The sequence below is a fragment of the Condylura cristata genome, unplaced genomic scaffold (genome assembly GCF_000260355.1).
Source record: "Condylura cristata isolate star-nosed mole 26May11 unplaced genomic scaffold, ConCri1.0 scaffold00025, whole genome shotgun sequence".
Classification (NCBI taxonomy): domain Eukaryota; kingdom Metazoa; phylum Chordata; class Mammalia; order Eulipotyphla; family Talpidae; genus Condylura; species Condylura cristata.
This window is the reverse complement of record NW_004567126.1, coordinates 1233255-1254001: the sequence shown is the minus strand read 5'-3', so window position 1 is coordinate 1254001 and position 20747 is coordinate 1233255. Positions and strand designations below refer to the sequence as shown.

At 47.9% G+C, this 20747-nt stretch overlaps 1 protein-coding gene across 2 annotated transcripts; it reads right to left on the bottom strand.

Moving 5' to 3' along the window:
* Nucleotides 1-1481: 1481 nt before the first annotated feature.
* Nucleotides 1482-8518, bottom strand: S1PR2 (sphingosine-1-phosphate receptor 2). Of its 2 annotated transcripts, none has more exons than XM_012729362.1 (2): nt 8420-8518; nt 1482-3884 (listed from the first exon to the last, which is right to left on the bottom strand). In XM_012729362.1, exon 2 carries the CDS (start codon nt 3840-3842, stop codon nt 2784-2786), a length of 1059 nt encoding a protein of 352 aa, XP_012584816.1. In that variant the 5' UTR covers nt 3843-3884; nt 8420-8518; the 3' UTR covers nt 1482-2783. The 2 variants fall into 2 exon arrangements, 1 of the variants encoding a protein (XP_012584816.1); XR_001145771.1 differs by lacking the exon at nt 1482-3884 and adding an exon at nt 7612-7729.
* Between the last annotated feature and the right edge of the window lie 12229 nt (nt 8519-20747).

The window sequence follows — 20747 nt, the reverse complement described above, 5'->3', positions numbered from 1 at the left end:
CTCTGCTCCCCTCAGCAGTGTACTTCATTGATCTGCCTGTTCTGCTCCCCACTCTATCTCTGGTGAATCCTCTCACTGTCCCTGCACCTCTGACTTGTACCCCAGTTCTGTATGCATAAATAAAAACATCTTTTTAAAAAAAAATGAATGTGGGGTATGACTTGCTCAATTTTCCCTGGTCTTACTATCATCCATGCCCCCAAAACTGTTACTTCCTTTATTTTATTCCTTCACAGCGCTTAATACTCACTGAAATGACCATCATTTGTTTTTTGCTTATTTGCAGTCATTTGACATTTATTGTGCACTACTGTATACTAGCTAATGTTTTGAGCATGTACATTAGAGACTAGAAAGGGGAAAAGGATAAGATGTATGTGTATGGCGTGCCCGGGGGGGGGGAATGCGGGGGGCGGGAAGAGAAAGATAAATTAATACATGCTATATTGCCAGCTGATTATTGGGTGAAGGACAAGGTAGAAAGAGAAGTGGTCAGGCCTGGCTTATCTGAGGAAGTGGCACTGAAGCAGAAGCCTAAAGGAAGGAAGGAATGAAGCACTGACTCCAACCTGGTCTGGCCTGTACCTCCTTCTCCCATTATCCCAGCTTTGGCTGGGGTTTCCAGAGGTTGTCTCTGTACTGTTGGAGGGGAATTCTAGTGGGAAGTGCAGGCTTCCTAGCCTATGGCTACTGTTTGCCTCACACCTGTTGGAGTGTTTGTCCTGGAGTTGCTGGGTGGGGCTTCAGCTTGGGAGCCAAGAGTCCTCATCAAAGCTCCAGATCAATCTTCAAAGGACCCACCTCTGTGCCTCTGGACGAAGAAGGGTACATTACCCAAGAACTGCAAGGGACAGCTTCAGCCCTTGTGGGCTTCTACTGGCTTGGGTAGGGCTGACTGGAGCTGGCTGCCCACTCTCCTCCCTCCTTCCACAGTAGAGGATTGAGGAGCCTTTCTCCCACTGTGTTGTAGTTAAGTGGATCTTGAGTTAGCTCACTTGGGTTCAACGCCAGGCAAACATTGCCCCAAATGGCAATGTGACCCTGAACAGCTTATTGAAACTTTTCTGAGCCCATCTCCTAAGAATTCATGCCTGGAACATGCCTAATGGGGGCCAGCCATTTCTTTGGAGGATTATCTGGGATGGGTTTGTGCCCCCAACATTAGTTATCCAGTGCCTGGGTGGGTTATGTACTGGAATGGAGAAAGGGCCGCTTGCACAGGCTCTCTGACAGGAAGCAAGGTCCCAGGGCCTAGTTAAGCACTGGGAGGGGCCAGACAGCTGCCCTTGGGGAAATGTCAGCATTTAGAAGCCACAGCACCCCTGCCAGGTGGGAATCAGGAGGTTGGCAAAGAATGAACTACTTAGACAGCAGGCACCATCTTCTGTCCATCTATCACTGAGCCACAGGGGGTTCATGGTGGAATTACCACCCTAAGCCTGAAAAGACAACAGCCATCAAAAAGAGAAATTGAACCGTTTATTTACCTGGACCTGGGTCCTAGTCATGGATGACATCTGGGGACCTCTATAAAGGAGATACCCATTAAGTGTCACCTTTCTCCTCAAAGATTCCATACCCCCGGCCTTTGTATCACAAGAAAATCATTTTGAGGTGTGAGATTTCCTTCCCCAAGGTGGGCTGTATCCAGCTCAACAGTGGGGACACAGGCCAGCATTAAAAGGGGTTTATGCAGGTCTAGACCCCTCTTTGGCAGTTTCAACACAGACATGAGGAGAAAGAACATCACCCGTCCACTGAGGGGGAAACATGGGGAGAAGGGATCGCAGACATCTCACACACACACCTCTCTCTCATACACAGACATTAACAGACACACATAAATATACTTTCGTACCGCAATATCCCTTCCGTCTCTCCTTCCGGCAGGTCAGGAGAGCGCGCTCCACAGCTGTCCCTGGCACCCTCACTCCCGCACCCTGGTTTCAATACAACTTGAAAGGAAGGCTAAAGACTGCCCTGCCTTAGGAGATCTGGCACTATGTTCACTGGGCCTGAAGGGGGAGGAATTTGGGGGGTGGAGGTTCTGTGTGAACAGCTCCGCTAGAATTTTCTTGGGTTCCACCCTGCTCCCCAGAGAGGTCCAAGCCCTTCTCCTCACCACCACCTCCCCAATCTCAGACCAGTTTTTCCAGCCCTTGGTGATTCCTCTGTGCCCCAAATAGTGCAATTGGCCCATGAGGTCTGACAGCGGGGATTAGCATCACCCCCACCCCACACTACCACCCTGTGATGTCCTGGCATGTTATAGAATGAGAGGAAAAGGAAGAAGAAACCTAACCTAAATGGCATCTGATGAAACTTGGGGAAGCTATGGAATTGGGCCCAGGAAGGAGACCTCCAGTTCCTTGGAATGTGGCTCCAGAGAAGTGGGGTGAGGTTGATAGAAGGTGGCTAAGGGTTAAGGGTGTCAACTTAGAGAGGGGAGTCTGGTGTGGGTACAGGGTCACACAGTTGTTGAAAGGCTAAAACCCTTTGTGCCAGCTCATAAGTTGTTCTGCCCTTGAGTTCCCCTTGAGTGCTGTTCCACTGTCACCTTGCTCTCCCCATGATTCAGTGTTGAAGGGGTACAAGGGTCATTCCAGGACTCTGCTGAAGCTCTGCTATGCAGCTGGGGTGCCTCTGCAGCTGTCCCGGGCACAACCTATTTCCATTATCACCCAGTTCTGAGTGCAGGCTTCTTGCCTGGCACCCCCGTGTCTCTGTTCAAGGCTGGAGCACAGACCACTCTACTGTGGCCTGGTTATAAGCACATTTGCTGATCAGACCATCGTGTTGCTCTCCAGAAATGTGGGCAATGTGGGCATGGGTGTACCCCTTTCCAGTGAGCTGGAACTGCGGAGGGGCAGGAGGCGGTGGCCTGGGGTCCCATCCCGCCGTCCTTGTACCCCTGCCACCCGAGTCCAGCACTTCAATGGACGCAATACCTCCCGCCGCAGGTCCCGGCTGCGACATGTATAGATAACAGGGTTGAGTAGCGAATTGAGGGTGGCAAAGGCAAAGAAGTAGTGGGCCTTGTAGAGGACAGGGCAGGACCGGACGGGACAGGCATAGTCCAGGAGGAGGATGCTAAAGGCGGGCAGCCAGCAGACGATGAAGACGCCCAGCACAATGGTGACTGTCTTGAGCAGGGCCAGTGTCTGTGGGCCAGCCACATCAGCATGGCTGGAGCGGACCACACAGTAGATGCGGACATACAGAGCTACAATGGCCAATAAGATGACGGAGAAGATGGTGACCACGCACAGTACGTAGTGCTTGGCATAGAGTGGCAGAACAGTCGAGCAGGCCTCAAGGTGGCCCAGGCAGTTCCAGCCAAGGATGGGTAGACCACCGAGAACTAGGGAGATGAGCCAGGAGGCCGCAATGAGCAGCAGCATGCGGCAGCTCTTGTCGCTGCCATAGATCTTGACCTTGGCAATGGCTACGTGCCGTTCGATGGCAATGGCCAGGAGGCTGAAGACAGAGGCAGAGAGGGTGATGAAGGCGGAGCCCTCACGGGCAAACCACTGTACAGGTGTCAGCCCCAACGTGACACGGCCTGAGAGTAAGGTGTTGGCTATGAAGGCCACCCCGGCCAGCAGGTCTGAGGCTGCCAGGTTACCCAGGAACAGGTACATGGCTGAGTGGAACTTGCTGTTACGTGAGACTGCAATCAGCACCAGCAGGTTTTCTACCACAATGGCACAACAAAGGATGATGATGACAACCGAGGCGACCTTGCGGGAGAGTGTCTCCTGAGTGTCCGGTGTCTCCTTGGTGTAATTATAGTGTTCCTGAACCTTGCTGGGGCTTAGATATTCCGAGTACAAGCTGCCCATGATGGGGCTCAGTGGCTGGCTGGGGCCATGAGGCTGTCAGAGCTGCAGAGAGAAAACACAGGTCAGTGGTGTGCCTGCTGCCTGAGCTTTGGCTTTGGATGACTATGACTGGTTAGAGCCCCAGCTCTATCACTCATTAAGTCAAACTTATCATCACTCCTGTTTTACAAGTGGGAATCCCAGAGAAATCAATTCGCTTTTCCTAAATCAAGAACTATAAACGACAGAGACAAAGACACTAGCTCCTCAGGCTCCTACCCCTAGGTTACGCTGTTTTTCAAAGGAATAGAAACTACCCTGCAAGGCAATTGGGACACAAAAGTGGGCCTCTGGAAGCTTTGCCTACCCCCAAGAGCGAGTCCTGAGCAAAGCCTGGAGGACTTGCCTCTTTTCTTGAACACACTGGAGCCTCCGGCCTCATTCAGCCTGTCAACCTGGGTCAGCAAGATGCTCGCCGATGATAGCACCTACTCATTACCACCCACTGCCCTGGATTTCAGGCTAGGCCTAAACCTTGAGGCCATGGGTGCACCTAAGATAAGGTCTTGGGGAGACACTAGGGCGGCCCTGAGGTTCAAGCATCCCAGAGGTCACATCATCTTTAAGGACACAGACTTTGGAGGCAATCCAGCCTTCAACCCCACTCCACCTCTGACACGTTGGAATCTTGGGCAAGTTACAAAACACAACTCTTCAATGTCCTCGTGTGTGCAATAGAGAGAAGAAAGTCCATTCCACAGGAGTGACAGGGAAATTCTGTTGTATGATACATAAGGCAAGCTTATCATAAGCATTCAATAAATAGCAAATAATACTTTTTTTTTCTACCCTCTTCCTGACACACACACAGAGCTCTGAACTGGGTGCCATCCAATTTGAGGGGGGAGGGGATGTTGGCTGAGTCCACCAGGCAAGATCCCCAACTCAGTCAACATCCCCAACAGTCTGTTCTCAGAACAGTCTAGCCCTACCCTGGGATAGAGGGTCCCATGGGGGTGGGCTGGGCATTGGCACCCCTCTCCCCAGCCAGAATGAAATCCAGATGTGAGGCTCCTGGAACAAACAGGGTGGAGTCCTCACTCACAAGCCTTTCCAGTCACATCCTGTGTGGGGAAGGTTAGGAGGGGGTGACGGGGTGGGGGAGCCACAGGAGACAGTCTGGGAGGTCCTGGCTGGGAGGACCCGGCAGCGGCAGCTGCGCTTAAGTCATGTGAGTGGTGAGGGGGCGTGCAGCCCAGCAGCCAGGGAAGATGCAGGGAGGGGAGATGGTATTTGTTTCCATGAAAGCCTGAGTCACCCCCCTTCTCAAGGAAAAATGAGCCGTGGGGGGAGGGGGTGGGAAGAGGTGCGTGGGCAGAGGATGAGAGGCCTACATTATGGCCTCCCCCCAGCTTGGGAGAGTACGGGTGGGTCTCAAGCAATTGGTGCAGTGCATCTGCCTTTCATAAGGGAGTCCAGCAGTTAGCTAAATGGGGGAGGGGGCTCAGGAAGTGGCCTGTCCAGGACCCTGGAAACAGGCCTGGCAAGAACCGCATGCATGCCAGGAGCACATTTCCAGAAAAGGCTGGTTAGGCCGGTTCCTAGTAACCCTGGGAGTAATGGGGGGCTCCAAGGGTTGCCCAACCATCTCAATTCCTGGACGCCCCTTCAGAGGGGCACCCTGATTCTCGGCCTGACAGAAGCAGCTGCTCCCCCTGGGCGAAGGGACATCCGTCCTAGTTTGGGAACAGAGAAGAGCTTGTGAGCGTCTACGGGGACCGCTGCCCCGCCCAGATCACCACACAGAAGCTCCTTGTTTCCCAGCAGGACAGGGCCCCGGGCTTCTGATGCCCTCTGCCCGGTGGGGAAGCTCCTTGCTCGCTGGGCCTTGACAGAGCGGCAGTCTGGCCAGAAGCACCGCAATTGGCTCATTTATAATCGCAGGGCACTGAGTGATTTGCCTATTGGTCTGGGCTTTCAGTCCGCAGCATTTGATTGGCCCAGTTGGGGGCGCTCTTCAGCTCGCGCTTTTGCTCTGGTCATTTCAGGCAGCGTTAGCACTCAGCGATAAGGCTGTGGGTGACTCCCTGGAAAGTGTTAACCAACCGTGGCCTGACCTCTGGGTCACCCAAACCAGATGCCCCCCAGGGCGTCCTGGTCTACTAAGCCCCTTTCTGAGATTCATAAGTGAGAATCAAGCACCCGTCGCAGGTCTAGGAACACACTTGCCAGTGGACAAGAAACCCTGAGTGTCCCTCACAGCCGACTCTGTCCCCTCCTCCCCATCATGAGGGGGTAACCATCCCTCTCCAGTCAGACAGCCAAGAAAAAGATTTATGGCAGCTTCCTGGAGAAATAAGAAATGGCTTCAGCCCTTGCACCCCAGAGAGTGACCAAAATGTCTGTCTTCTTAAAGGGATGTGAGGTGAGAAGACTGGACTCACTCCTCACTTTGTGCAAACCCCACAGGTTATCAAGGCATCCTCAGAAGGAGGGCTGACTCTCCTAGTTGGAGAAGAGGGAAACTGAGGCTCCCCACTAGAACTTTGCTAACTCGAGCTTAATTTAAGGTCCTCGGCTGTTTGCAGAAAGAGGAAGCAGGGCCCAGAGAGTGAACTGGCAGAAAAGCCACCCCCAAACAGATACATTCCCCCTGTACCAGGCCCCTGGGCCTGACTAAGCGCAGAACCTGTCTCCTGTTCACCTTCATGGAGGTAATTCTGACCCCCTCTCAGAGATCAGGAGGACCCCAGGCTCAGAACAGCCTGAAATGGAGCGGGTGGTACCAGTGACAGGGTTTGGAAGGAAAGGGAAGACTTAAAGCTGTTGAGAGAGAGACTGGGAGAGAGGAAGGTGCCCTTCCCCTCAAGTTCTGAGGCTTAGGGCAATCCTTTCCCTAACCCCAGCAGTCAGGTCTCCTCTATACTGCCATCTCTACAAAGCCAAAGAAAGCTTTTTATTTGTTGCTTCTCAGCTCCAAATTCTTCCATAGCTGGCCACTGATGAAAACGGCCTGGCCCTATGCACCTAGCTTCCTCTTACCCTGCCCCCACTCCAATCACACTGCTCTCCTGTGTGACACCCCCATCCTACCTCAGAATCATTGTCCCTGCTATTCCTGGCATGTCCTTCCCCCACAACCTTGAATGACTGCCTGCTCATCTTTCAGGTTTCAGTTTAAAGATCACTTTCTCAAAGGAGACTACTAACCACCAGACTATAGTAGACCTGTCTATCACAGTATCTCACTTTATTATCCTTCCAGCACTTGCCAATTAGGAAATTATGATTGTATTTCTTGTTTTCTGTCTGGTTTCCTTGGTAAATGTGACTTCGTTGGAGGTCAGCAATCAAGTGTGTTTTCATTTGCTGGAATGATGCCTGGCTTACAAGAAGGTGCTCAGAAAAACATGTGGTGTTGCATGAATGGATGGATGAATGGATTTGGATCAAAGGAAGCTCCAGCGGGCCCCTAAGGGTGGAAGCTCTTAAATTCAACCCAAACAACAGCAAAAGAGGCCGAAGACACCTCTGGTCAGCTGGCAGCCCTCTCTCTTATGGGAAACCCAGCTTGTCTTCCTGGAGCAGACAGCGACAGTGCCCGCCCCCGCCTTTGGATAGCACTCTCAGCCTCCTTATCTGGCCCTGGAATGCACGGTATCCACACTAACTCCCGCTGCAGCCCCGCCGCCTGCCTCTCCCACGACAGCCACGCGAGCGAGATCCCCACAGCTGCAATTGGAGGTGAGGACTTCTCTCAGTCTAGCGAGGAAACTTGCCTCTATATTCCAGGAGGACTGAGCGAGGAGGAGTCTGAGAAGCAGCCGCATACTCCTGGCATGCACGTATGCCACATCCGCGACAAGCCACGCGGGGGATCAAGGGCTCAATGACCTCGCTTAGAGCATCTGACAAGGGAAGAATCGGGGAAGGGGTGGAAATCCCCGGGTGAGTCAACTCGTGCCGGAGGAGGGGGCGACGTCTAGACACCCTCTGGGCCGTGAACTACAAGGGGATCTGCAGACCACGGACCTTATCTCCGGACCCCAAGAGGAAAAAGGCGCAGGGAGGACTCAGTCACGTTCCCTTTTCGCCCAGAACATAGCCACGCTCCAGGGGAGAGAAGCTACCAGGGGAAACTGAGGCAGAGTCAGACATGCAGGCAATGGGCGACAGTCCGACCCGGGGTCCCGCCCCTTGTCTCCGGGGTTCGGCAGCACGCGACCGCTTTTACCCCTCACTGGGTTAGACTCAGCCAGGAGGGGCGCCCTACCCGCCTAGACACACACTCCCCAAACTCCTAGTCCCAAGCAAGCCGTTCTGCCGCTCAGCCAGGGACAGAAGGGGCTCGGATCCGCCTTCTCGGCACCAACTTCCTGCGAGTGGAGAGGACGCAGAGTGCAGGCGGCCAAGGCAGTGGGGACCGCCTAGAGCAGTGAGGGTGCACGGTGACCACTCCCTCCGGAAAGCAAGAGCACGGGCGGCGCGTGCGCGCCCCGGTGCGACAGCGACCCCCCGCCGGGCCCCACACTACTGATCCCGCGCCCTCACGCGACAAGCTCATGCCCTTTTTGCCTCCCCCCGCCACGTACGCTCACCTGGCTAGGCCGGCCTGGATCCTTGCCCTGGCCTAAAGGTTTTTGGCGTCTAGGTCCCCGGGACGGCCGCGGCTGGGGCTGCGACTGCCCGCCGGGCTCCGCCGCGTCCCGGGGTTGGGGACCTCGTTCTCTGGGAGGAGGATAGAGGCGCCGCCTCGGGCCCCCTGGCCCCGCCCTCCTCCCCTCCCCTTTCCGGAGCGGCTGGAATGAATTCCAGATGTGGCCGGCCTTGGCGCGCGGGGGCTGCTGAGGGAGGTGCGCAGGGTCCCTTTGTCCGCACCCCCACCTCTCGCCCAGCCCCTCCCAGCCCCCACCCGTGAGAACAAGCGGGCTTGATGCCCAGCAATATGGTCCACTATTACGTTGCTCCTGACCAGGTGGCCTCAACCTGAAACAACTTGTCAATTTTAGATATTTTCTTGGCCCATCTCTGGAATTGGAGGAGCAGGTAGGATCCTCTTTATTTACTCAGTAAGGAACCGTGAAGAACCCACTATGTGTCAACGCAGCAAATAGACATTAAGTATGTGTGTCCGTCCAACAAATAATCAATTCCTACTTTCTGCCGCTCCCTGTGCCAACAAAATGATGGTTTTTGCCTTGATAAGAACGCAGAATTACTGCACAGACCAAAGGCCTACCCTGTATATGTCTATTGTTGTCTCACCCTCCCTGGGATCAATAAGGAGCCCAGATTGCTCTCCTCCCCGTCTTTATCTAGTTTTTTGGTCTCTCTTTCCTCTTTTAGTTTTTCCTGTGTACGGAGGTGAAGTGCAACTTCGTTTATGATGCTTATGTCTGTGTGTGTGTCCATATTACTCACTAAAATTTGTGATAGGAGAGCCTCTTCAGTTCTTCAACAAATGTTTTTGGAGCACCTAACAGGCACAGCAGTGAACAAAACAGGGACGGGGAGATAGGTAAGGGAGAAATCCTTGTTTTGATGGAACTTAAGTTCAGGTGGGAAAGACAGACTTAGGTAGAAAGGTACTAATTGTGAAAATGTGTAGGCATTCTGCTTATACTTTTATTGACCAAATATATTAAGCACATGCCATGTGCAGGACACTATCCTAAAAGTTAGTGATATATCAGGGAACAAACAGATAAAACTCCCCGGGGGGTGAAGTTGATTTTCTAGTATGTGCCCAGAATATACAGAAAATTGCAGGAATGAAAAATTGATAAAATTCCTGAGGGAAGAACTGAAAGGGAACAGAGCATGGAGGGAGGCTGCTTTTATTCTATAAAAATTTTTGTGTCTTTAGGCCTTTGTAACATGCTCATACAGTCCCAATCCTAACAGTAAATTAATCTTTAAAATGACACCCAGACAGTACAATAATAAAAAGGGATAAGCTGGAATCATGCTTCTGTATGTATATTATACTTTAGTAAATAATGTTGAAGAGTAAATTGATAAAAAAGAGTATATGCACCCCATATTCATGGTAGCATTATTCACAGTAGCCGAGAGTGAATGAATCAAGAAGATGTGGGCCTCCCTGATGGTGCAAGACGTTAAGCAAAGAACTATGAAGCTATCAGCAGCACAATTCCATCCCTGGCCAGGGAGGTGACTCACATGGCACAGCAGACCTCTCCTGTCTCCCTACTACTGCCCTCAGCAGTGTATTTAGTCAATCCGCCAGATACTTCAATTGTTTCCATTCTTGGCTATTGTGGATAATGCTATCATGAATATGGGGTGCATATACTCTATCTCTGTTAATCCTCTCATCCCCATACCTCTGGCCTACACCCCAGCTCTTGTATACATAAATAAATAAAATAAGTCTTAAAAAAAAATGTGGTATGTGTGTTTCTTTTCTATATCTGTACTTCCATCATTTATATATTCATACACACACACACTAGAATACCATTCAGCTAGGAGAAAGAAGTAAATTCTGTCATTTGTGACCAGGATGAAATTTGCAAACAATACACTAAGTGAAATAAGTCAGACAGAGAAAGACAAGTAGTGCATGTTATCACTTACATGTGAAGAATTAAAAAAAATTTTTTTAAAGCCTAACTCAGAGTAAAATAATGGTTGCCAGGGGTTGGAGAGCTAGGGTAGGTTGTATAGGGAAAGACAAACTTTTAGCTATCAAATGAATAAGATCTAAGACCCAAATGTAAAATAATATGACCAAAGTTGGTAACATTGTAAGGTATAACTGAAAGTTGCCACAACAGTAAAACTTCAATGTTCTCACACAAAGAGATGAATATGTGAGGTGATGTATTTCTTAACATTATAGGGGACTCCTTTTACAACATATACATACATTAAATCACCATGATGTACATTTTATGTATTTTATACTTTATATGTCTATTATACTTAAATTAAGACTATTTGATTCTCTTGACAGTGTAATCAAGAAAAAGAAAGATGAGGTTTAGTGCTTGCTTTTACAGGTATGTCATAGTGAAGAGTATTGGAAAACAAAACAATAAGAAAGGAAATTTTAGAAGCGTCCATTTGTCTACCTTAAAAAGTAAAAAAGGGGCCCTCCCTGGAGGCACAATGAGTAAGGACGCAGCACTGTAAGCTGGCCACAGCTGCTTCAGTGAGAGTTCGATCCCTGCCCCCGAGGTGACCTACATGGCACGGCAGACCTTTCCTGACCTGCCCGCTGCTCCTCCTAGCAGTGTACTTCATCCATCTGCCTGCTCTGCTCCCCGCTCTGTCTTGGGTGAATCCTGTCACCACCCCTGCACCTGGCTTGTACCCTAGTTCTGTATGCATCAATAAATAAATCTTTAAAAAAGTAAAAAAGGATTTGTCTTGTATTGATGTGAAACTGTCTTCAGTTGACAAAAGGACCACGTACACCAGTTTGCATTGCTTTTCATTTCTGCGTATATTTATAAGGCTATATAAATACACACATATTTGCCTGTGGACTCACAGGCCTTCTCTGGGAGAAGGCACAAGACACTGGTCACAGCGGTTACCCTCAAAGAGAGGAACTTGGGGGCGGGGAACAGGTGAAAGAGGACCAGGCTTTTTATGGTGGGTCCTGGGAGACTGCAATTTACAAAAGACGTTAAAAATCAAATGAAAGGTAACAAATCACTAGGCTTCTACTTGTAAAACAGTGCCTGTAATAGTAGTAGTAATAATAATACTATCATGATATAAATAACCAGTAACATTTTTCACATCAGTGTTATTCAACATTTTGTTATTAACAAATATATACCATTAAGTACTTAGGTTATTAATTAATAAAAGTATAATAAAATAAATATGTTTGCAGTATAAAATTTCATATAATGTGACATACAATATTCTGCCTTACCTCTAATACCAACTGGTTTCTGCCATCCAAAGGTACAATTCAGTGGAAGAGACTGAGAAGAAACCAGACAGTTTACTACAGGGTAGAACTTTGATGAAAGATAAGTCAGGGCTTGACTTCATTCCTTTCCCTGAGCCAGATTTCAGAGTTTACTGAATTCTGGGCCAGATCTTGGGTTCTACTCACATCTCCAAGAAACCTCCCTGCCAAGTAAAACGGTTGCCCAGACAACCTCTAGAAACCAGGTGTTCTACCCACAGGGGAAAAGGTACAAAGAAAACTGGGTCCTCTACTGTCAAAACTGTCGCAGCGGAAAACCTCTGCTCTCTGCGGGTGACGGGAAGGCTGGGAGGAAGTGCCACCCCAACTTGCTTAAGCTAGCTCAGCAGTTTGTCATTCTCCAGGGAGTTGGGGGAAGGGGGATGACTTAGAGGCTACAGACATATGCGCTGTCAGCTAGTGGGGCTGTCTCCTAGACAAAGGTGATGTCCCCAAGGACACTCACATCTATGTCAAGAGGCAATTCCACCTCCCCCACTCTCATCCTCTACTTCACCAGAATCTCTGCTGGATCAGCTGAGGGAACAGGCTGGAGACTGAAAAACTCTGGAGGTTTACTTAGACTTCCTGACACTCTTGGGGGAATAGAAGAGGAAAACTGGACGTTGTCCTGCGGGGGGGGCCAGGGGGCGCATTTAAAGAGTGGAAGAGGAAGGAAACAGGGTCCTTTTCTTGAGGAGCTCCCAGGCAGGGGAAAAAGAGGAAAAGGAAGAGGCTTGGACCAATCTCCACTAATTATAGGGCCATCAACAATAATGGCTAACGCTCACAGGACACAGACAGACTGTGCTGGGTGTGGCTCTATGAATCCTTACAAGCCTAGGAAGTAGGTATTATTGTTATTATCATCTCATTTTTTAAAAATAGACCATATTTTTTAGAAAAGCTTTAGGCTTAAATCAAAATTGAGAGGAAGGCACAGAGATTTCCCATTTATCTCTGAACAACACACATGTACAGGCTCCTCCATTATCCATATCCTTCCCACCCAGATGTCTCATTTGACACAACTTATGAACCTAGCTTAATATATCATTATCATTAGTCTATAGTTTATGTTGACATTGTGCATCTTATGCTTTTGGACAGATGCATGACATGTATCTACCTATACATCCCTTCCTCCCCCGAATATGTAGCAACCATTGAGTTTTTCACTGTCTCCATAGTTTTGCCTTTTCCTACTCACAGCATTTTAAAGTGAGGAAACTGAGGCACTGAAGAATTTCAACTACAGTTCTCTGTCATCTTTTCCATCCTGAGTCCTTATCCTGTCCCAATGTAGTCACCTCCCCCTTCTCTGACCCAGATCTTGGGACAGAGGACAGTGCTTACCAGGCAGGATCACAACAGCCAGTGGTGCACTAATCCAGAAGACAAGGAACCCTCTGGCCTCTGATCCTACCTCCACTGCCCCAAATATTATCTATTCCCCCAGTCAGTGAGCTCCAGGCTATCCTCTCTGGGCTTCCACTGTTGTTTCACACCCCTCCCCTCTCCCCCGCCAGCTCTTTGCTTTTGGCAGGAGGAATTGTATAAAGAGAAGTGTCCGAGACAGGCCTCAACTTTCCCATCACCACTCCGGCACTGGCGGAAGGGGCCCCAGGCTTCAGAGAAGATTTCCAGATGCTGATCTTGGCAAGCAGTGGAACTGCAGCCACTCATCTCCTCCATGGGCCCAGCCCATTTTCAGCTTCAGATGGGTTGGGGAGGCTCCCCGTGGAGGCCAATCCCTGCCACGTCTGCACCAGATGCAGCCTGGGCCCTTCCAGCCTGGGAAGGATGGGGTCTCTCTTAGATGAAGGAGACAAGCAGTTAAGGGAGAGGAGAAGGTCAGAGATCCACTTCTCTGCACACTCCTCTTCTGCAGCAGCATCACAGTTGATATATATATATATATATATTCCAGTTACCAGGCCTAAGTGCTTTGCAAATATCAGCTCATCAAAAGCTCATAGCAGCCCCTCAACTAGGGAAGAAATGGACAAACCACAATCCATCCTCACCCAGAAGATTTCTTAGGAATCCAAAGAAAGGAATTAGTGATATATAGCAACATGTTAAATCTAAAACACATTATAATAAAGGAATGAAGCCAGGCACAAATGGCTATATACTGTGTGATTCTGTTTCTATAGTGTTCTAGAAAAAAATCAAACTATAGGGACAGTGAACAGATCAGTGGTTGACTGGGCCTGGCATGGAGGGAAAGGTTAACTGTGAATTGAGCACTGGGGAATTGCTTGGTTATAGAACCATTCTGTATTTGTGATTGTGATAGTGGTTATGTGACTATATATTTGTGGTAACTTACTTAACTACATTAACTAGGGAGAATTTATTATAGCTAAAATACATCTTCAAATTAAAACTAAAAAAAAAAAAAAAATCTCACAACTGCCTTACAGTCAAGGTTTAGGAAATAGGAATACCTCTATAAACAGAGGCAATTTAATACAGGGACTGGTTACACAGATGAGAAAACAAACTGGGGCCAAGGGGTTCAGGTTTCTCATACTACAGGTTTCATTGCCGTCCCCTACCCCATGTCATCCAAAGTAAATTGTTCCTGTTAAGGGGAAGGATGTCCTAAAGGAACTCTGCAGTCTTATGGACTCCACCCCTACTCCAGCTTTCTGGACCCTTCCCCCCTACTCCAGTGATTGGAAACTACAACTCCCAGCAGTACCAGGGAGAGAACTGCGAGGACCCAAGGGTGGAGCTAGCAGGAATTCTGGGACATTTGGGGTATAAATAGGGTGTGATTTCGGGAAACAGCTCTCTAGATGATATGTTCAGTCAGCCTAACCATAAGGTATTCCAGATACTTTGTATCTCGCTCTCTTTCCCTGGGTTGTTTCCTATTCCTTTCCCATTTTGTAAATAAACCCATTATTGACCTTTTTGTGTGTGCCTGCTGTATAACTGAATTGTGAGCGTGCAGGTGAGGCCCCACAGACAAGCAACTCAGTCCACTCTGGGCTACCCTGTAACATTTCTATGAAAGTTGAAATGGCACAAAGGAAAGAAGCAACCATTTATTTATTTATTTGGTTTAAATTTTTAATGATAATTAATTTTGGATTAATTTTTGTTTTTTTTAACAACAGTTTGTTTTTACATCATTTTGTACATTTTTTTTCCATCTCATTAGTAATCTCCTGCAGGTTTCCCATCGCCAAGTCACCCGTGTGCCATCACCATAATCCTGTGCACTTCCCTCCCCACCCCTCCATTTTTGATCCCATTTACCACTCTACCCCCGCAAAATGTCTCTGGTATATGGTTGTTCATTATTCTTGTTATTTTCTCGCCTGGTCCATTATACTCCTGCTATGAGCAAAACCATCTGGTATTTTTCTTTCTCTTTCTGGCTTATCTCACTAAGCATGATCTTTTCCAGCTCCATCCAGGTTGCTGCAAAAGACATGTGTTTCTCTTTTTGGTTGCTGAGTAATATTCCATTGTGTATATGTACCACATCTTTTTTATCCAGTCATCTACTTTTGGGCATTTGGGCTGCTTCCATGTTTTTCCAATTGTAAATAAAGCAGCAATAAACATGGGGGTGCAGGTATCTTTTTCAATCAGTTCAATCATTAACTTATATGGAAAAAAATTTGAGCTTTCCCAAACCCCAAAAAATAACCTAGCAAATCAAGTGACACACAAAAAAACTAAAGTGGCATGCCCTGTTGGAGGAGGGGGTTCAAGAGCAGCACTGGGAAGCTGGCCGCTGCCAGTACAAGTTCAGTCCCCTGCCCCTGCGAGTGACCCACATGGCACAGCAGACCTCTCCCGTCTTGCCCGCTGCTCCCCTCAGCAGTGCACTTCGTCGATCTGCCCGTTCTGCTCCCCACTCTGTCCCTGGTGGATCCCCTCACTGCCCTTGCACCTCTGGCCTGAACGCCAGTTCTGTATGCATAAATAAATTAATCTAAAAAAAAAAAAACAAAAAACTAACTAAAGTAATGTGCCACATAGTAAATGCAGGAACTATACGGTAAGCACACAGCCTGTATTAAAGGTGCTCCCTCCTCCAGTATGCACTGCCTCTAGAATATTCGCTGGAAAAAAAAAATGCTGAATACTCATTTTTGCCTTTGGCCATAAAAGTGAAAATGCTCTTCAGTGAGCAAAAATAGGTACTAATGTATGTCTTTTGTAAAAGCAAAAGTGGTGTGACTCAAACTTTCGAAAAGCATAGGGTACCTGTATCTGGAAATTAAAATGTAGGAAGGCCACACCAAATAGATGTTGGCAGAAACAAATGAGAAGAAAGATCTTGATTTCTCCCATCCTCCTGCCCTCCAATCACCCTTAGTACCTGCAATTGACTAAATCTGAGCAAAAGCACACACTAGAGAAGAGAGATGCCCTGTGCAAGGGTCAGGCCAGGGGTAGGGGTAAGACCAAGAATGAAAGACTTAAGGGTACAGGTTCAAGAATGGCACAAACCATGTGAAGTAAAGACAACTATACCCACATTTTACAGAGGCAGAAACTGAGGCTCAGAAAGCCTGCCCAGGGCCTTTGAGTCTTGAGGGAGTCTAATCTCTCTTATGATTTGGCTCCTTAGCTGTTTCTTTGTTTCTGTGCTTTTTTTTTTTTTTCTTCTGTTCCACTCAGATCACACTAACTGAAGGGAAGAGGGAAGTAAAGAGAATAGAAACTTCTATGCAAATCAGGACCACCCCCAGGGGCTCATTGGGGACGCCTCCTCTTACTGGCTTGGCAGTTACCCACAAACTGAGTGGCAAGCAAACACACAGCAGATGTTTTGGCAGTTGGTGGAGGAGGGGCACTGAGCCAGCTTCCCTGTATATGCAACTCCCCTTACCAGACTCCCCTCTACCAGACTCCCCTCTACTGCTGCATCCACATTTATGGCCTACCTGGGAGCTTCTTAGTCGCCCCTGTTTCAGGTCTTTATGAAAGTCCTATCCTCTGCTATTTGTGAAAAACCCTGCCTAATAACAGGGAAAGGCCAGATTCTGGCAGGACCTCCAGATACCCATGTGTATACCCTACATGTTTTTTTTTGGGGCTGCAAGGCTGGACATTGACCCCATGACCATGAGGGACTGAGGCCACCTGTCATTGAGACTTTGATCTACAGGAGTGGGTTAGACATACCAACCTTTGACTTCCACCAAAGGTTGGAAATGGTCAAACTTTCAGCCTCTCAGTGTACAGGTGTCAGGTTGCTATGACTCTTGTATTAATGTTCCGATCAATAGGCTGCTGGCAAGGGACAATTTCTCTACATTTCCTTTGCTTAATGCCTATGTATTGATAGCCTACCAGTTGCTGACACTCTCCTTGGCAATAGAACCCAGCAGTGAAAGAAATGGAGACCCCCATCCTGTAGGAGCTGAATTTCTAGTGGGAAGACAGACAAAAAGCAAGGTAAATAAGACTATGATCTTGTCAGTTAGTGCAAGTTCTGGAAACAAATGACACTGGCTCTTAACCCTAACACCATCTCATTTGAAGCCTCCATGCCATGAGAACCAAATAGAAGAAGCCAATGTGCAAGCTGAAGATAGATGAGGAAAGTGAGGTGGACAAAGAACAGTGATTTTACACCAGAGTCACCTGAGGTGACATTTGAAGTAAAGATCTGAAGGAGGTAAGGGTGGGAGCCATGTAGATATGCACACGGGAGAAGTCCGTGCAGAAGGGCTGGCTAGTGCTGCTAATGGGCACCAGAGATCCTCAAACTTGCATGCTCTACATGAGTTCAGCCATCCACCACATACAAACAAACATACTCTTAGTGAGAAAGAATTGTAACATATCAGGGCGCTTAGAGGAGAAGAGAAGAAAAGATAAGTCTCCCAAGTAAATGCCCAGAGATATCTATCCTCAGGTGGGTAAATGTCCAAACAAGTAGTCTCAGCCAACACGAGGCTACTGAGCCTCAAAACCTTGCCACAAATCTAAGGAACCTTCTGTTGGGAAAAGGGCAAATGGAGCCAGCCAAGTCTGAGATGAAAGAAGCAAACAAAGGACAAACTATAGTAAGGACTCTGACATCTAACGCCTCCCCTACTGTCCCTCACCCACATTTCTTTCAAGTGTCTCTACATGTCCTGACTCCACAAGTGTCCTTCTGTGACTAGTAGCTGAAGCCAAAGATTATCACAGGAGGTGCCTGTTGGAGGGGGCTGTTGGTTTGGAGAATAGATGGCCTCAGGGAAAATGCTAAAAAGTATCTTATTTTGGGGTGGAGCAACTGACAAGAAATAGAAGGGACTGGAAGCAGCAGCAATATGCTGGGTTTGGAATTCAGCATTGGAGGATTTGGTGTTTGGGATTCAGCATTGGAGCTTTCAGAATTTGGGGTTCAGCGTTTTGGGATCATCAGTGATTTCAGAGTCAGCAATTTCAGCCACCACCACTCTGATCTTCCAGAAGGTTATTGTGGGCCTCTGAATGTGGTGAGACTCAAGCAGCCAAACTCAAGCAGCCAAACTCAGAGAGGATAAGTTCCAAGGCTTTGTAATTAACCAAGCAACTGAAACTGTTCCTGTTCTTGTTGCTGTTACAGCCTGGTAGAGAAGGTGAAGATCTGGAGTAGATGCCTCACTATGCAGTGAGTGTGGCTGTTCATCAGGACATTCTATTACAGGGAGTGTGACTTGTCTGGTGCTGTGCTGGGACATCTCAGCAGCTCCAGGAGCATCTGCTGGTATGTTGTCTTTGTAAGTTGGAACCCAGCCTATAGTCCTGCTGAGTCAGTGACTGCTCCAGGCCTCAGTGGCTGGAAAACTCCATCTGGGATGCATGACCTATTGTTTGGGAGAGAAGCTCTGCATCCTCAGTGGTGGGAAGACGCCATCTTAGCTGCTTTTGTTGCGGACTTGAAAACCCTGAACACTGCTTCAGGTAAATGGCCATGTTTGTCCTCAGTAACTATTTTTCCCTGGTTAAATAAATCTCATTGATGTTTTCTGAACCTCACTAGTTTTGATAGTCTGTGCATGAGTGAAGAACTCAGACAATGACTAATAAACTATTTGGGTAGTATCCTTTGCTCTTTGCTGCCCTGTATCACTTCCACATCGCCTAAGCCTCTGGTGCAAGCCCAAAGCCAAGAAATAAGCATGACTTCATATTTCTCTCTGACCCACATGCCCCCTCCACGCCTTCCTGTTCAGTTCTCTCCAGGTCTCCTTTTCCAGCTTCCCCTGGCTGTTCAGTTCCACCCTTTATTAGATGGGGCAGGGAACAGAAACCTTCCCTTGTTATGGAGATGACATTCTGAAACAATGCAAAGGTCCTGAGGCTGGAGTGAAACTGACAGGTTCTAGAAAGGAGACCAGAGTGGCTAAAGCCACAGAGTGATAGAGGGGGAGGGTGGTAGGAGGTGAGGACAGGTCCCACAGGACTTTGTGGATATAGGGAGGACTTTGGCTTTTGCTCTAAGTGAAGTGGGAGGCACAGAAGGAGGGCTTTGGGCAGAAGAGGGATGTGATCCAACTCAGGTGTTTACAGATTACCTCTGTGGGGAGTGGGTAGAAGGTAAAAGAAAGAAAACTGATCCTCCACAGAGTTCAGAAAGGGAGTGTTACCCATTAGGAAACCAAATACCAAAAGAGCTAAACTAACCACTTGCGGGGGATATCCAGCCATTTAAGTGGCTGACACTCTGTGTGACTTCAATACCATTGGGTAAATAATCAAATGTTGGGTCTTATCTGATCTCAGGATATTAGGAACCTTGAGACACAGAAGACAAAGGGAGATTTTTCTCTGTTTCCAGTAATACCCTTTTAATAGGACAATGAACAAAGGAATTCACTCATGAAGCACATACTGAATACTTTCTGTGTAATAGAAACTATGCCAGGTGCTGGGATTATAACAGAGAATAAAACAGTAAAATTTCTGCCCTGAGGAAGTTTACTCTCTAATAGGTGAGACAAGCAAAAAGGATAAGAAACATCCAGTCAGTCAGATAGATTTTAGAAAATACTAAGAGGAGGAAATAGGGCAGGATAAGCTGGTCAAAAGGGTCAGAGGTGGGGCCTCTCCAGGACCAAGGGGTTAAATCTCAGCACGATTATGCTATCTCTGCTGTGGCCTGAGTTTGGGCTAGGAAACTAACCCACAGAAGGCCCAGCAGACTTCTCCTGTCTCACTCGCTGCTCCTCTCAGCAGTGTATTTTAGTGAATCTGCCTGTTCTGCTCTCCACTCTGTCTCTGGTGAATCCTCTCACATATACTACCACACCTCTAGCCTATACTCCAGTTTTTTTTATGTATAAATCATTCTTTTAAAAAAAAAATTGTCGGCAGGCGCAGGAGCTTCTGGAGGGAACAGCACTTCCTGGCCTCTGCAGAGTTCAGCGGCCTAGTGGCTTCAGCTTCAGCTACTCCAGGCCTCCTCCAGCAGGTCGTGGAGGCCCACACACAGGTACAACTTAAAAACAGGGCAGAAGCTGGGTCATAGGGAAGCTCCATGTTTAGCAGTTTGAGGAACCTACAAACAGTTTTCCATAGTGGTTGTACTAGTTTGCATTCCCACCAGCAGTGCAGGAAAGTTCCTTTTTCTCCACATCCTCGCCAACATTTGTTGTTGCTAGTTGTTTGAAGATGTGCCATTTTCACTGGGGTGAGGGGGTATCTCATTCTGGTTTTAATTTGCATCTCCCTTATTACAAGTGATGTTGAACATTTTTTCATATGCCTGTTGGCCATCTGCATTTCCTCTTTGGAGAAGTGTCTTTTTAGCTCCACTGCCCATTTTTTGATGGGGTTGTTTACTTTATTTTTGTTGAGTTTCGTCAGTTCTCCGTATATTTTTGTGATCAGTCTTTTATCGCTACTTTTGTGTGAGAAAATGTTTTCCTAATTAGTGGGCTGTCTGTTTGTTTTTAGTAATGTCTCTTTTGCTGTACAGAAGCTCTTTAACTTGATGTAGTCCCATCTATTTATCTTTGCCTTCA

Coding starts and splice junctions, on each gene's coding strand:
- S1PR2 (XM_012729362.1), bottom strand. CDS start 3,842: ATGGGCAGCTTGTACTCGGAATATCTAAGCCCCAGCAAGGTTCAGGAA.